The following is a 13,352-nucleotide window of genomic DNA, read 5'->3' as shown; positions in this document are numbered from 1 at the left end:
GGACGCACTGCAGGGTTTGCTTCTAGGTATAAGAAAGGGCCTGGGCATACGGGTGAAGTACTGCCCAGGCAACGAGTATAGTGCCTTGACAGCCACTTTCCGAGTTAGGTCTACCTCTATGTTAGTTGCCCTGTCCCGGTGTTTTACTTTTTAAATCTGGTCACCCTACTGTGCAAGCAACTGTAGATCAGGCAGCCCACCTCACGCACTGGCATTGCAGAACCTCGATGATCGTGTATTTGCTTTTCTTTAAAACAAATCGCCTTGCCAATCTTGCCTCATTCAGGATTCTGGTTTGGCCTGAACTGCGCTTCTTGGGTCTCGCCCAACCGCAGAGCTGCAGGGAAGCCGCCAGCAAAGACAGGCTGTGCCAAGAGATAGCGTGAAAATCACCAAGACTGGAGACCAGTTATATACAAATATTTTATTAGTATAAAAAATACCCCCACTTTCGACCCACAGCGTAATGAATTCATAAAAAATACAAACAGTGTTCAGGTTGTCGCAATAAATGTTCCCTAGTATGCAAATTCGGTAACTTGGGAACGCTCGCCACGCTGCAGTCCCGGCTGACGTGCAGGCATTCTGGAAGACACTTTCATTAATACACGCGTTTCTCGGTGAAAAGGGACTAGGATACAAAACGTGAGCAGAGAATGCCTCACATTTAACACACTTGCGTGGGCTGTGCTCTCAGAGAGAGTGCCTAGGAAAATACTGTATCAAAAGAACTGATTTGCATAAGTCGAACAGGTACGTGGGAAATGTGCAGGTCTTTCACCTGAAGACGATGCACTTTTTGGGGGCAATTGCAGACAAGACAACCTCAAGCAGAAACAGTGCGCGGTACATGCTTTGTTCGTGTTACAAAAAAAAAAAGGCAACGACTTTTCTATACAGTTGGTCTTAAATGTGCATGGCAGTTTTTGCAAAACATACATTTATTCAATCTTTACGGTGCCCCGACGTAAAGCGGTGAAGAGTGGCATGGCAGCTTTTGTAGTTATGTTGGAGGGTTAAATTGCCTTGGGACAGGCAGCAGCAGAACCCCCAAAATGGTGCATGGTGGCAGTTTCCCTGACCATTATTCGCAATGTCCCTCTGCTCCAACCCCACCCCGCCGGCCCCTTTAAAGCGTCCATTGACTGGCCTGTGCCAACGCACCTAGCAGGAAGCCAACCGTTGCAGTTAGGGTACACTGGTGAGGTCAAATGTCTGTTGGGCTTGGAGACTTGCTCTGAGGCCCTCAAAAACTCAGCTCAAACGTCACTAGTCTCAGAGAAGGGGTGCGGGATAGGCCTCAGAGAAGGGGTGCGGGGTGAGCCTCGGTTTCGGGGTGAGGATGCCACCTCATGTTCATGAGTCTTGAAACTGGCCCACCCCGCTAAACCTCTGTCCCCTCTCGCGGGTATAAGGCGCTATTTGTGCTGAGGCTGTTGTAGAAGTGGGAGTTGAACTGGTTCAGAACGGAAGTGCCGTAGCCGAAGGGGCTGGAGGAGACGGGCGTCGACCAATCCGCGCCCCCGTGGCTCGTGATGTTGGTGAGCGGCGAGTAGGAGTTGAAGCCCCCCATGCTTTGTCCCATTTTGTCGGCGGGGTCATTGCTCAGTCCGAGGGGCATGGGGCGGTTGTTGACGTACGCCGACATGCTGGAGAGGAAGTTGTTGAGGCAGGGGCTGGGAGGGGAGTCCCTCTTTTCGGGTGAGTTCTCGCTGCCGGGCGACGAGCTCTCCAGGATGTCCTGCTGCTCGGCGCCCTTGGGGCTGGAGCTTAGGGCACTGTCCTCGGACTTTTCGGACGCCAGGCCTCCTGCGTTGGGTGTTATATCGGACTTCCTTTTCCTCTTGCGCCGGAAGTTGCCGTTGTCAAACATCTTTTCGCAGTTGGGATCCAGAGTCCAGTAGTTGCCTTTACCTGGGAAAGACACGCACTTGTTAAACAGAGGCTCATGGGATACTAGGTCACATTTAAGTCATTCATTAGATCATATTCAAGAAGTTGGTTGGTCACGTATTCGATTCACATCAGAATGCAAAAAAAAACTAGCAGCAATGAACTCATCATCATAGTAGCTGAATTCTGAAACACACACACGCACAGTGCTAAAAATATTGAAATGGACACATAACTGGTTTAAGGTACTAAATATATTTAGATCCGTTTGCTAATTAAATCTGGGGGAAGACCACATCTAGCATGTAAGAATCATGCATGCAGAGTAGTGACATATCTAATGGCATCACGACACAAGTCTAAATAGCAGCCGCATATCACATGTTACCTGCCTGACTACTTCTGAACGAAGTAGTCAGGCAGATGCGAAGATCACACAGATTTGCGAAGATCACACAGTTTAATCGTTTGAAAACTTGCAAAAATCACTACTTTATGTATTTGCCACCAGAATTGTTTATTGTCTGGAGCCCCCACGACCCCCCACGTGCCCGGTCCCCTGAAACAAAAAGCGCCATCCACCCCGGGGGCACCCAGGCGAATACGTCAAGTGAGACTGCCATGTGGCCTGATTCACAGCGTTTTTCAATGGGATTGCCCCATTATGAAACGATTCTGTGAATCAGGCCCACAGTCTTCAGAGCAGATATGGTTTCTGAGGTGGGTCTATTTTGGCAAAACTCAGTCAAATGCTTGAGCAGAAGCAAACAGGCGGGCCTTAGTCAAGCATTAACAGTCTGCTAGTCGAGGGCTATCAACAGAACAGGCATGCAGGCGTCACACCAGAAAAGTTCTAAAGTAGTACCTGGGTCATCCTCGTCGCGGGGCACCTTCTTGAAGCAGTCGTTGAGCGACAGGTTGTGCCGGATGGAGTTCTGCCAGCCGGCCTTGCTCTTGTTATAGAAGGGGAAGTTGTCAGCCACGTACTGGTAGATCTGGCTGAGCGTCAGCCTCCTGTCCGGCGCCCCGTGGATGGCCATGGCGATGAGCGCCGAGTAGGAGTAGGGGGGCCGCACCAGCTTCATCAGCTCCTCCTGTGAGGGCATGGGCAGCCAGCTCAGGTCGCCGGCCCCTAGGCCGTGCATGCTGGGCAGCAGCTGCCTCTGCATGCCGTACGACTGGGGCATGAAGGGGCTGGCGTTGGAGCCCTGCAGGTACGGCGGCGGCGTGATGGAGGGCCCATTCAGCCAGAGGTACGGGTTGGGCGCTGCGCCGTAGTCGCCGGGGTCAAAATTCGAGGGCCTCTGGGGGCTCGGTACGTTCTGCGGGTGGAAAAAGTTCTCGCAGTAGAGGTTCATCTCTGGAGGCTCCTGGCCAATGTTTGGGAACTGTGGGCTGCAGCGAGGCGGGGAATGGGTCTGCGGATCAAATGAGCTCATGCTCTAAAATGCAGGCAGCCTCCAGCGCCGAATACACCTGTGCTATTATGCTCTTCTGAAACAGGTGCACCACCTGCGCCACAGCCCTAGTATTTATACACCTGTTACTGTTTAGGTTTCCCTGCTTGCTCCACCCAGGTGTCGCTGAGTGGCTGGCGATCGGAACGATGATATCGGAAGCTGGCAGCTCCACAGTGGCCTACCGCTGCAGACACGACCCGGCGCGCCTGCAGGCGCATCCCGACGCACCAGTCAATCACAGCAGACCAGCCTGTTTACCTTTTATTTATTTTTTTGCATGCATGCATGAATCGAGGAATTTTCCATGACTGGGCGAATAGAAACGATTCTATATTGGAGCTGGGAACTGAATGCGCACCTGGAGCAAAAGGCACCATTTTATAGACGAGAAGCTTGTATACGCAACATGCACAGCGCGGTGCTTAGGGAGTGCGCGTCGCTGTGCTGAAGGCATGCGTGCCTCAATATTTAATTGATGCACGTGTTAGTAGAATGTCACCTACGCAGAAAGTATGCAGTTTGGCACAATGAGGGAGCTGTGTTTCTATTCACACTCCAGCCTGGGACGTTAAAACTGTGTAACTTTACTGTAACCAATTAAAACATGAAAGGCTTTCAACTACAAATAGTCTTTAAAGTGATAGCTGCAGGCACGCATGGGCGTAATTTCGGGTGGGGGCTGGGGGGGCAGGGATGTTTGTTCCCCCCAACTTTCATGGCACACCATGTTGTCCCCATTCATTGGGCTGGGGTACCATTTCTTCAGATGTCATGTTGCCCCCCAACATTTTCAGCAAAGTTACTCCACTGCAGGCTCGTTCTCTTCAGCACGTCATCCAATTGCAGAGCTCGCGCTGGAAGTATATGCTCCTCTCCTGCCCCGCCACCACTCTAGCTCAGTCCTGGGGAGGGCCATCACGGATAGCGCCCAGAGGAAGCGCTCTAATAGTTCGCCCTAGCGCACGCGACTCTCGGGTCATTTTAAGCGCAGCAGGTTGTTGGATAATGCGGGTGCACGCCCTGCACATACACGGAGCAGCCCCTTAATCTCTGTGCAGCGGGTGCATTGCTTTTTTATCCTCACTGTCACAAATTAATCAAAAAACAATCACAACCTGCGTGAAGCTGGGGCTTGGGCTGGGGGTCGGATCACAGAAGGTGGAGTGCCCTTAGTACCTTGGAGCGCTCTGTTCTGCGGGCATATTCCCCGCACGGGGCACGTAAATCTGAGCTGTAATTCGATTGGCAGAGTAAACTGTATTGTAATGACAAGACGTCCTTATATAGCGCTCCCGTGCTTATAATAATACATTTTAGGAACGCATTTAATTATACACGTTTACCCGACAGTCGGAGGATGAAAGAGTAAGTCGGCCATGGCGGGCACAGCACCTGTGTCCTGCTGCATCTACATTCATGAATAGTTGACATTATCATGCGCCCAACTTCCACTCCCACGGCTAATTCTGGTAAACCGCTACCACGTGGTTCTGTAGTACCTTCCTTTGAAGGAAGGGTAGCGTTCAGTGCGTTATTACGCTCGATGTACAATTTCATCTGACGCACCATCCAATGAACCGCTGGAAGATAAACGCTTTAATCACATATCATTTTATTCTGCGGACAGGCCGCGCTCTAGATGTGATTGTATTTTAAATGGCAATGCGTTTCCGGTTAGAATCCAGCCACGGGAGGGATTTTTATTAGGCCAGGGGGAGCCGCATTTGTGAGTGGGGTGTATTTCCGGGTCCTCTGACATTCACCGGGAATGTGCCAGAATCTGCCATGAGCTGGATAGCAACCGAGTGGAGTCCATACATGGTACACCCCCCTGTCCCCCCCACCAGAGAGCCGCACAGTTTACACAACAAACAGAGGGCGATGGTCTAACCGGTTCTGGGAATATTTCAGGGCGCTGCAGTCCTGTACTTTCTAACTCCTCTTGACTTGTGAGCGAAGTGTGTGGGCTGTCTGGTGCCAGCCAGCAGCAGCCGTGCCTTCTAATAACTCATGTTATATTGTTATCATTCAGAGGTAACGTGTTTACGTCACCGGATAGCAAAGAGACAAACAACGTAGGGCGAGGGGGGCATCCAGACACGCTATGAGTTAAAATAAGCTAGTTGACAGCATACTCTATGAGTGTATCAGGGTCCGACCGACTAGCATAGGTCTGCCTTCGCCTGTAGTGCTGCCACCTGGGCACGTGCCAGGCATGTCGCGCAGAGCCTGTCTTATTAGGCAACATCACCCTTTTACTAGAGACTTGTACTTTTACTTTTCTCATTTTAAGACTGTACCCCAGTCTTTGAGCAGCCGGAGAACTGCTTTTTAGCCTCACAAAAGATATGCAAACTACAATCAGAACCTGCTTGTAAGCAAATATACCCATCGGTTAGTAGGATGTCGGCTAAAAATAAAGGGCTGGGCAAAGGTGTGACGGTGTGTGCCCTCATTGCGCCAATGGATGGCACAGGCGGCTTCACCCTGGGGGAGATACTTTATGGATAGAGAGGAGCAAGAGGCAGTCAAGGGCTCTGCTTGTCTCTAAGACCCAGAGATTTAAGTGGGTCAGATCTAGCCAGGTCTCAGGCCTGGCGGTCTCCAAATCTTGCCCTTGAGCCAGGGCTCTTCAAACTGACCTCCATTACCAAATTATTTTAAAAATATGAGGGGCAATACTGCGCTTTGTCACTGGACGCCCACTTCAGTAATGTTTAGAATCACAACATCAGTTAACGATTTTTGAAATTGGGTACTTATCAAACAGGAAAGGGACATTATAAGAAAATACATTGGTTGATTTTCTCCACACAATGTATTTAAGTATTATAATTAGAATGCCTTTAATAGGTATGCACGAGTAAAGGATTTCTTTCAGAAGATCTGTGGGATTGCATGGTGTGCTGACTCCTTTTGATTTGATGTTCCGTTTCAAATTTGAATATATTTATTTTGGTCACCATTTTTACACACATTAACCATATTTAAACACATCATTTAAAACCGATTTTGTGTGCCCTTTGATTGTACATATGTAAAGCTGATTGGCTCTGTTAGGTCACTGCTTTAATTACACAGACCACTCCTCTTTTAAAACTTTATTGGATACTTGGGATTTGATGCTGAGCGAGACCCTTTTTAGGCCGCTCCTAAAATATTTCATCACGATACATTAGAGCCCCTCCCGACAAAGCCCTGCTAAGAACAGAATAGAAGCTGTTCCAGCAAAAGAGTGTACCTGCCATTCTGCCTCCCCACACAACTGGAGACAAGACCTGGTGTCCTACCTCCATACACCCGCAAAAAAGACCCATACCTGCGTGCCACCTCCATAGGCTGAACAACACAAGAACCATACCTGGCATCCTAGCACCACCCCACATAAGCACACATGTATACCAAGAGTTCTCCCTCCACATCCTGACAATAAACCAAAGAACATACTTGGCATACCCATTTTGACTGATAAGATACAGTGAGATGACATGATTTGCCCAGGATCACACACTTTAGTTAAGAGGTGAAGCTGGGATGCGAGCCCGTCTTTACTTTAGACAATTGACCACATTTCTTCTCAGTTGTAGCCAATACATGCATGCGTTAATGTATGACTTTAACAATAATACGTTCCCATCTTATAGACATAACTTGAAAAGTATGCAGATCACATTAAAAATCAAGCAGATAAATATATCAATCCTCAACTGTAACTTTGTTTTACCCATCCTGAACGGCTATATGTGCAAGATTTCATTGGAACGCAAGCTCAAAGAAATCTCCTGCAGGGTTTACAGCTATACCTACAACCATTTCGAGAGATGGGCTGAGGCGTTATTCCCGTCTGTCCAAAGAATGAAATGCACCAGAGGAATTCTCCTGCTTTTGTCACCTCTTTGGGCCAAAATGGCTGCCAATGTAAGTGGGGGTGGCATACATTTGCACATTTGGGGGAAGGGAGGCTTTCAGGTAAGAGCCTTGATTAGTTATCATATTGGTCTGATCCACCATTGTATTCTGCTCATACAGGGCGACCCCATGGCGGTCCGTTGAGGAGCACCTTTTTCGGGATTCTGTTCCTATCCACGTGCATGGGATGTGGTCCCTATCAAATTTAGTACCCTAATCAGGGGGCGGGGGTGCTGCTAAGCAGCTGTCAAGATGTCCGCCTGATCCAGGAGCTCCGGCAGCTCGGCACGAAATCCTATATAAATATCCTTTCCCTGGTGTGTCATCTGCTCTAGCTCGATGTGGATATTCTGTCTGATCACCCGCCTGATTAGTTGGGCCAGCGATGCCGCTCCTGCTCAGATTGTTGTGTGGCGTGGCTATCAAGGAGGCCCCTGGGGAACTGAGAGGAGGAGCATCAGACGGCTCAGGGGGCGACTCTTCTCGGGTGCTGCGCTGCTGTTGGGCCGTCTTTGCTGCCATGACAACCCATTCAGCGGCTGGTCACTGGAGTGCTCAAGGTCTGTGGACAACCGTGCTGCATCAGTGAGATCCTCGCAGGAAAGTACTCTGAGGATGCGGAGTGGTCTGGGCGGGCTCAGGCTGGGTGGAAGTTATCAAGTGTGGAGGTGGGGAATATGTGGCCTATATGTGGGGTGAAATATAGCCCCTGAAGGCCAGTAATAAAGAGGCCACAGTGATTTGTAAATGCCCATTGAGATCAGGGCCAGCAAAGAAATGGTGATGTCAGACATGAGGCCTGTTGAGCCAAAAACAGGGCTAAATCCCCAAAGGAAAGAAAGTGGGCTGGAAGTTCAAAAGTGCAAAGATATGCGCAATGCATTTCAGCAAGGAAAAGAAAGACATGTGACTGACAATGCCATTTCCTCTATCCATAGAGAGCTGCACTGTTACTTAAAGAGATAGCCGTGCATGCATTATCTTCAATGTAATACCAGATTGTGCTCCAGGCAGCTAAAGTGAAACCGAGCTCATTGCATTGACAAGGAATACAATAATTTCCTTTTCATTTTTCCCTCATCCAAATGACAGTATGCTAAGAGAAATGCTCACTGGACTTTCAAAGTTTGAACATGGTTTCCTCATGTAACTGCCCTATACATATGGACAATCCAGAAGTGATACTCATGTATTTTGAAACTGTGAACTTATAAAAGAAACTTAGTACATATGGATAAGGTGCAGAGCCAAGAAGATACTGCGGGAGCGCCAGGTCTCATGCTCAATGGTATTCCCTGCCAAACTCTGGATTCAGCATCATGGGGGCTGGGCCTACTTCTTCCAAACACCTACACACGCTGTGGCGTTCATCAGAGTTTCAATGCCACGGAGGTGGTGAGTACAGCTACAAAATCGGCTATACATGAGCCAGAGACGTTGATCGGGACTTGCGATGTGGATTGATTACTGGGAAGATGTGCAACAAATGAAAAAAGTCTAAAGAGGACTGTTGGTACCAATATTAAGGTTTATATTATGGCCAAGGAGAGGCAATATTGGAGCATCGAGTTGCCTCTGTGGCTACTCCAGTGAGCTGCTCATAGCTATCCCCGATGATGTTTCTGCTATTGTTTGCAGGGGATAACACTGTAAAGTTCGGGTGGAGTGTGCGGGTGGGAGGGTGTGATCGAAAGGGTTGGGGTGTTTAAAAAAAAGGCAAGACTGTTATGTGGGTAATGTGTGACACAGTGAGGAGAATGGAATGTAGGCTCACATGTGCTAAGTTCCAAATGCTAAAGGACCATGGATAGTCGGATAGAGCCAACTGTGTTCCTCAGATGGAATGTAAGGGGAATTAACAACCTGGTCAAGGCCCAGAAGCTGACAGCCTGCATAGCCCGACATAAACCCAAAGTGGTACTACTGGAAACAACCCATGCAGTCGAAGCTGTGAACGAATCCTTTGCTAGGAAATGAGGTAAAAATAGATATTATGCAACATATTTCTCCCAATCTCAGGGGGCCATGACAATTAGAGACCACTCTGTACAATTCCTGCACCTATTCGGAACATTCCCCGATACTTATATCTCTATGGTTCGACACAGAGGATGCCCCACATCCGCAATGGAAACTGCAGTCGGCAGCTCTTTCACACTCTGAATTTGTATTGATTTTAGCAGACAAAATGAGTACCTACTTCGAGATAAGCACATGTTTGGTGGCCAGTTACTCGATCCTTTGTGAATTCTTTAAAGTTTATATTTGGGGAATTGCATTGTCAGTGGTGGGTGGGACCCTAAAACAGATTCAAAGGGAACATGTATAGGTGAAGGCTAGGTTATATGCACGAGAGGGGCAACATGGTACCGTACCCAAGGATGAACTCATGGGTCAAATTAAAAAGGAACTGATGGACTTCAGAAAGCTAGCAGAGCGTGGAATACAGTATATTAATAAACCACAGATGGCCATTACATATGGGGAGGCAGATTGGCCAGGCCATACATTAGCTAGGGAGACCAAGGACACAGGTGGTGGGTGCATGATAACAGCATTGTAAGATCAAAAGGGCAACAGAGCCACAGACTCAATCGAAATAAATAAGGCATTTGCTCGCAATTATGGTGACCTCTACGCCAACAGCGATGTCCATACTGGGAAGGGAATGGGTCAGCATCTCAGTGTGGTAACACTCCCACATCTGACGCTTGACGATGCTCTATCCCTAGATGCGAAGATAACAGTTGAGTTTGAGAATGCCATTATTAGTATTGCTCCCACCAATCTTAACTGTTTCAGCTGTTCCTGATGGCATATCAGAGTCCGAGGCAACTGTCCTGGATCCGCTCTATGGGTAGTCTCGATCGCATCATCGGGGTGGCTGGCTCAAGGCAAACGTTGATCCGCGGCACCAGGCAAGCTACCGGGATGTCCAGGGGATTCCCGTCTCGGGAAGGGGACATCCCAACACCACTGCGGTCAGCTGACATTTATATTTGTATTTATTGTGTTTATATAGCGCTTTAATCCAAACTGCTTTACATTACAACAACAAGATACATAGAAATGTATAAAAGTAGAAGCAATTTACAAAACATGAATCAAACCAATAAAACAGTAAGTAGAGCAATTAAACGGCGGGGGTAAGTGAGGGAAGGAGGGGGTGAGGAAGGGAAAGGAGGAGAGGAAAAGAAAGGGCATTAGGTGAAGATGTAAAGAGGGTGATGTAAGGGTAAGGAGGAAAGGAGCAGGTAGGGAGATGAGAGTAGGGGAAGATGTGGGAGAAGGGAGCGAGGAATGAGAGGGGCTAGAGGGGATCAGGGTGGGGAATGGAGGAGGAGATCTGTGTCTCCATCTAGGGTCCTTTCCTCTGACCAGGACCCGATGATTGCAGTTTCACAGCGACCTTTATAAAAGGACAACCACGTAAAGCAAGTGCCGTTCTTGCAAATGTCTTTCAAACCCGCTCGGACTCACAAACCTGCTGCATCTATTCAGGTAATTTGTTTAGGTGTTAAGTGTTTTGTTGTCCTGTCAAGACAGTAGTCTACAATTTCTATCCTCGTTGCTGGAGCCACTTGCTAGGTTTCCTTCATCCAAGTCGCAACCCACTGGTAAACATCCTTTGTCTCTTACTTATACCTGCTACCCTGTATAATTATTGATGCTAATACACTAGCCCTCCCATGGCAAACCTGGAATATACTTGAAAGTCTGTTCTGGAGTGGTCTCCCAACTAGTGTGCTGATTGCACTAATTAGACATGAACTTGGACTCCAATCAGTCGAAGCAAGTGTTCGTTGGAAAATACTATCACTTTACAGGAAAACCATGACGACCAATGACGTACCAGCTTTGGAAATTATTAGAAACTCGGGGAATCCGAGTACAGAGCTGATAATAAAGGAAATGGCACAGAATTGCGCTCTCTGAATTGACTCCATCGGCACAACACTAGATAAGTTATTTAAGAAACCGGATGCAGCGAAAAAGAAATTGAAAGAATGTGAGTGAATCTCCACGCAGGAACAAAGAATGAATAATAAGCTAAAAATTCCTTGCAACTCTTAAAGGCAATGCCTCAATATATCATCCCCATACATATACACATTTTCATCGCTTCACTACAGAGATTTATTCTTACGCTTCAAACTCAATATCTTACCCACAGCTGCAAGTCCTCAAATTCAAATCCCACAACAGGACAAATCCGCCATGGTGCTGATCTTGCAAGGATGGACAGTCCACAGAATCCTTATATCACATAATAACAGAAGGCAAACAACTTTACAACTGCCGAACAAAGCACCTAGGACCGATCCTGAAGAAAATACCAACCCTTTCCACCACAAAATGGTGGGACCGAATCCTTATAGGGAGAAACACAGCAATTATTTTAGCCACAATGAAATTCCTAGAGAAAATTGGACTAACCGCACAGAAACGAACTCTGATACATCGATACCCTTCATTTGACTAAAACAAACACGCAAACAGGCGTCTCAAAGACCTTACTCCACTTAATACTCGGACTGGCTGTCATTACATTTTGAAAGGTTTAAGCTAAACCAATAAATAAAACAAAAAAAAATACACTCCCCTTTTCCCATCCAGCTCCAGTCACGCTAGAAGTCGGTAGGGGGGATGTCCAGTAGCACTATTGTCCGTGGGGAAGTATTGTCTCGTGTAGTCTACCTGGCCAAGGGGGTTCTTCCTTTGAAGTCAGAGGGTATAATCTTGCAGAGCCCTTGAGAGTTCTGCATCTCGTCCTGCTTTCTCCTCGCATACTTGATCACCACAAGGGATCTATTGTCCAGTTGAACCCTGGGTATTGATGGCCTGGTGCCTGAATTTTATAAGGAGTTCAAGCAGTTCCTAGCTCTTTAACTACTTAAGGTTTGGGGGGAGTCGCTCAAGAAGCTTGTGTTGCCGCCAACACAGAGAGAAGCTGTCACCACAGTACTGATCAAACCAAACAAACCCCCAACAGAGCTGGGCTCATACAGACCATTGTCTCTCATGAACATAGACACAAAGACTTTTGAGAAAATACTAGCGAACAGGCGGAGGCCACATATGATGAAGGTGGTACACCCTGATCAATCGGGATTTGTCACCTCGTGCTGGACGGCGTACAACCTATGGAGACTCTTCTGTGTACTTTCTCAGCAATAATGTGATCCATTGGGCGACTTTCATCCCAATACAACTGACTAGAGGCGCGAGGCAGGCATGCCCCCTCTCTCCCCTCTTGTTTGCACTATGCATAGAACCTCTTGCACAGGTATTTGAGCATGACATACAAACCTGTGCCTGAGAATGATGGGTTTGCCGGAAGTTGTATCTTTATACTCTGACAACATACTTCTGTACATTAGGGACCCTGCAGTAAAGATGAGACCGGTGCGCGAGGAAATACAGGACTTTGTGCAATATTCAGTGTACAAAGTAAATTGGATGAAGTCGGAGCTGTTTCCTCTGATGGAGGTAACCCCAGTTCCTCCTGACCTGATGGAGTTCTGCTGGTCTGAGGAGCACATTACATACCTAGGAATCTGTGTCTCTAGGAGACAATCGTTGTTGCTCTTGCTTAACCTAGCCACGTGCCTGTGGAAATGACGGATAAGAGGAAGAGGAGGGTGGGCCTCCCTATATTGATTTACGGTCAGTTTTATATCCCCAAGATTGTTATCCTCCCTAAACTACTTTACATTTCACGAATGTGCTCATTTGGCCAGGGACAGCCTCTTGGGATGAGGTGCAGCGAAAGTGAGCTGGCAACGTTTGATGGCAGCCTTTGATCAGGCTTCCAATTGTGAATTATACTACTTAGTGGTGCAGGCTCAATTAGCCGCCTTCAGGTCCAGTGCAATGCAAATGGTACCACATTGATTCTATAGAAAGGAGAAGCGCGGCACTGTTCAATTTACAATCAATTGTTTGCCGTGATAAATACGTAGACACGTGCACATTTGACCAAGTCTGTACTACAATCAAAGCATGGTCACGAACATTCAGGCTACTTAGGTTTACCACTCCATACCACAGACAAATACCTTTTTGGGACTTCCCAGATCTACAACCCAC

General features: G+C 47.7%; 1 protein-coding gene across 1 annotated transcript; it reads right to left on the bottom strand.

Moving 5' to 3' along the window:
• Window positions 1-409: 409 nt before the first annotated feature.
• Window positions 410-3,418, bottom strand: FOXI1 (forkhead box I1). The gene is made up of 2 exons (XM_069654314.1): window positions 2,759-3,418; window positions 410-1,914 (listed from the first exon to the last, which is right to left on the bottom strand). The coding sequence occupies exons 1-2, from the start codon at window positions 3,330-3,332 to the stop codon at window positions 1,385-1,387; spliced, it is 1,104 nt and encodes a 367-aa protein (XP_069510415.1). The 5' UTR covers window positions 3,333-3,418; the 3' UTR covers window positions 410-1,384.
• Window positions 3,419-13,352: the final 9,934 nt, after the last annotated feature.

This window comes from Ambystoma mexicanum, chromosome 3q (assembly GCF_040938575.1).
Source record: "Ambystoma mexicanum isolate Mex_15411 chromosome 3q, UKY_AmexF1_1, whole genome shotgun sequence".
Lineage (NCBI taxonomy): Eukaryota > Metazoa > Chordata > Amphibia > Caudata > Ambystomatidae > Ambystoma > Ambystoma mexicanum.
The sequence above is the reverse complement of the archived record's forward strand: the minus strand, read 5'-3'. Positions and strand labels throughout refer to the sequence as shown.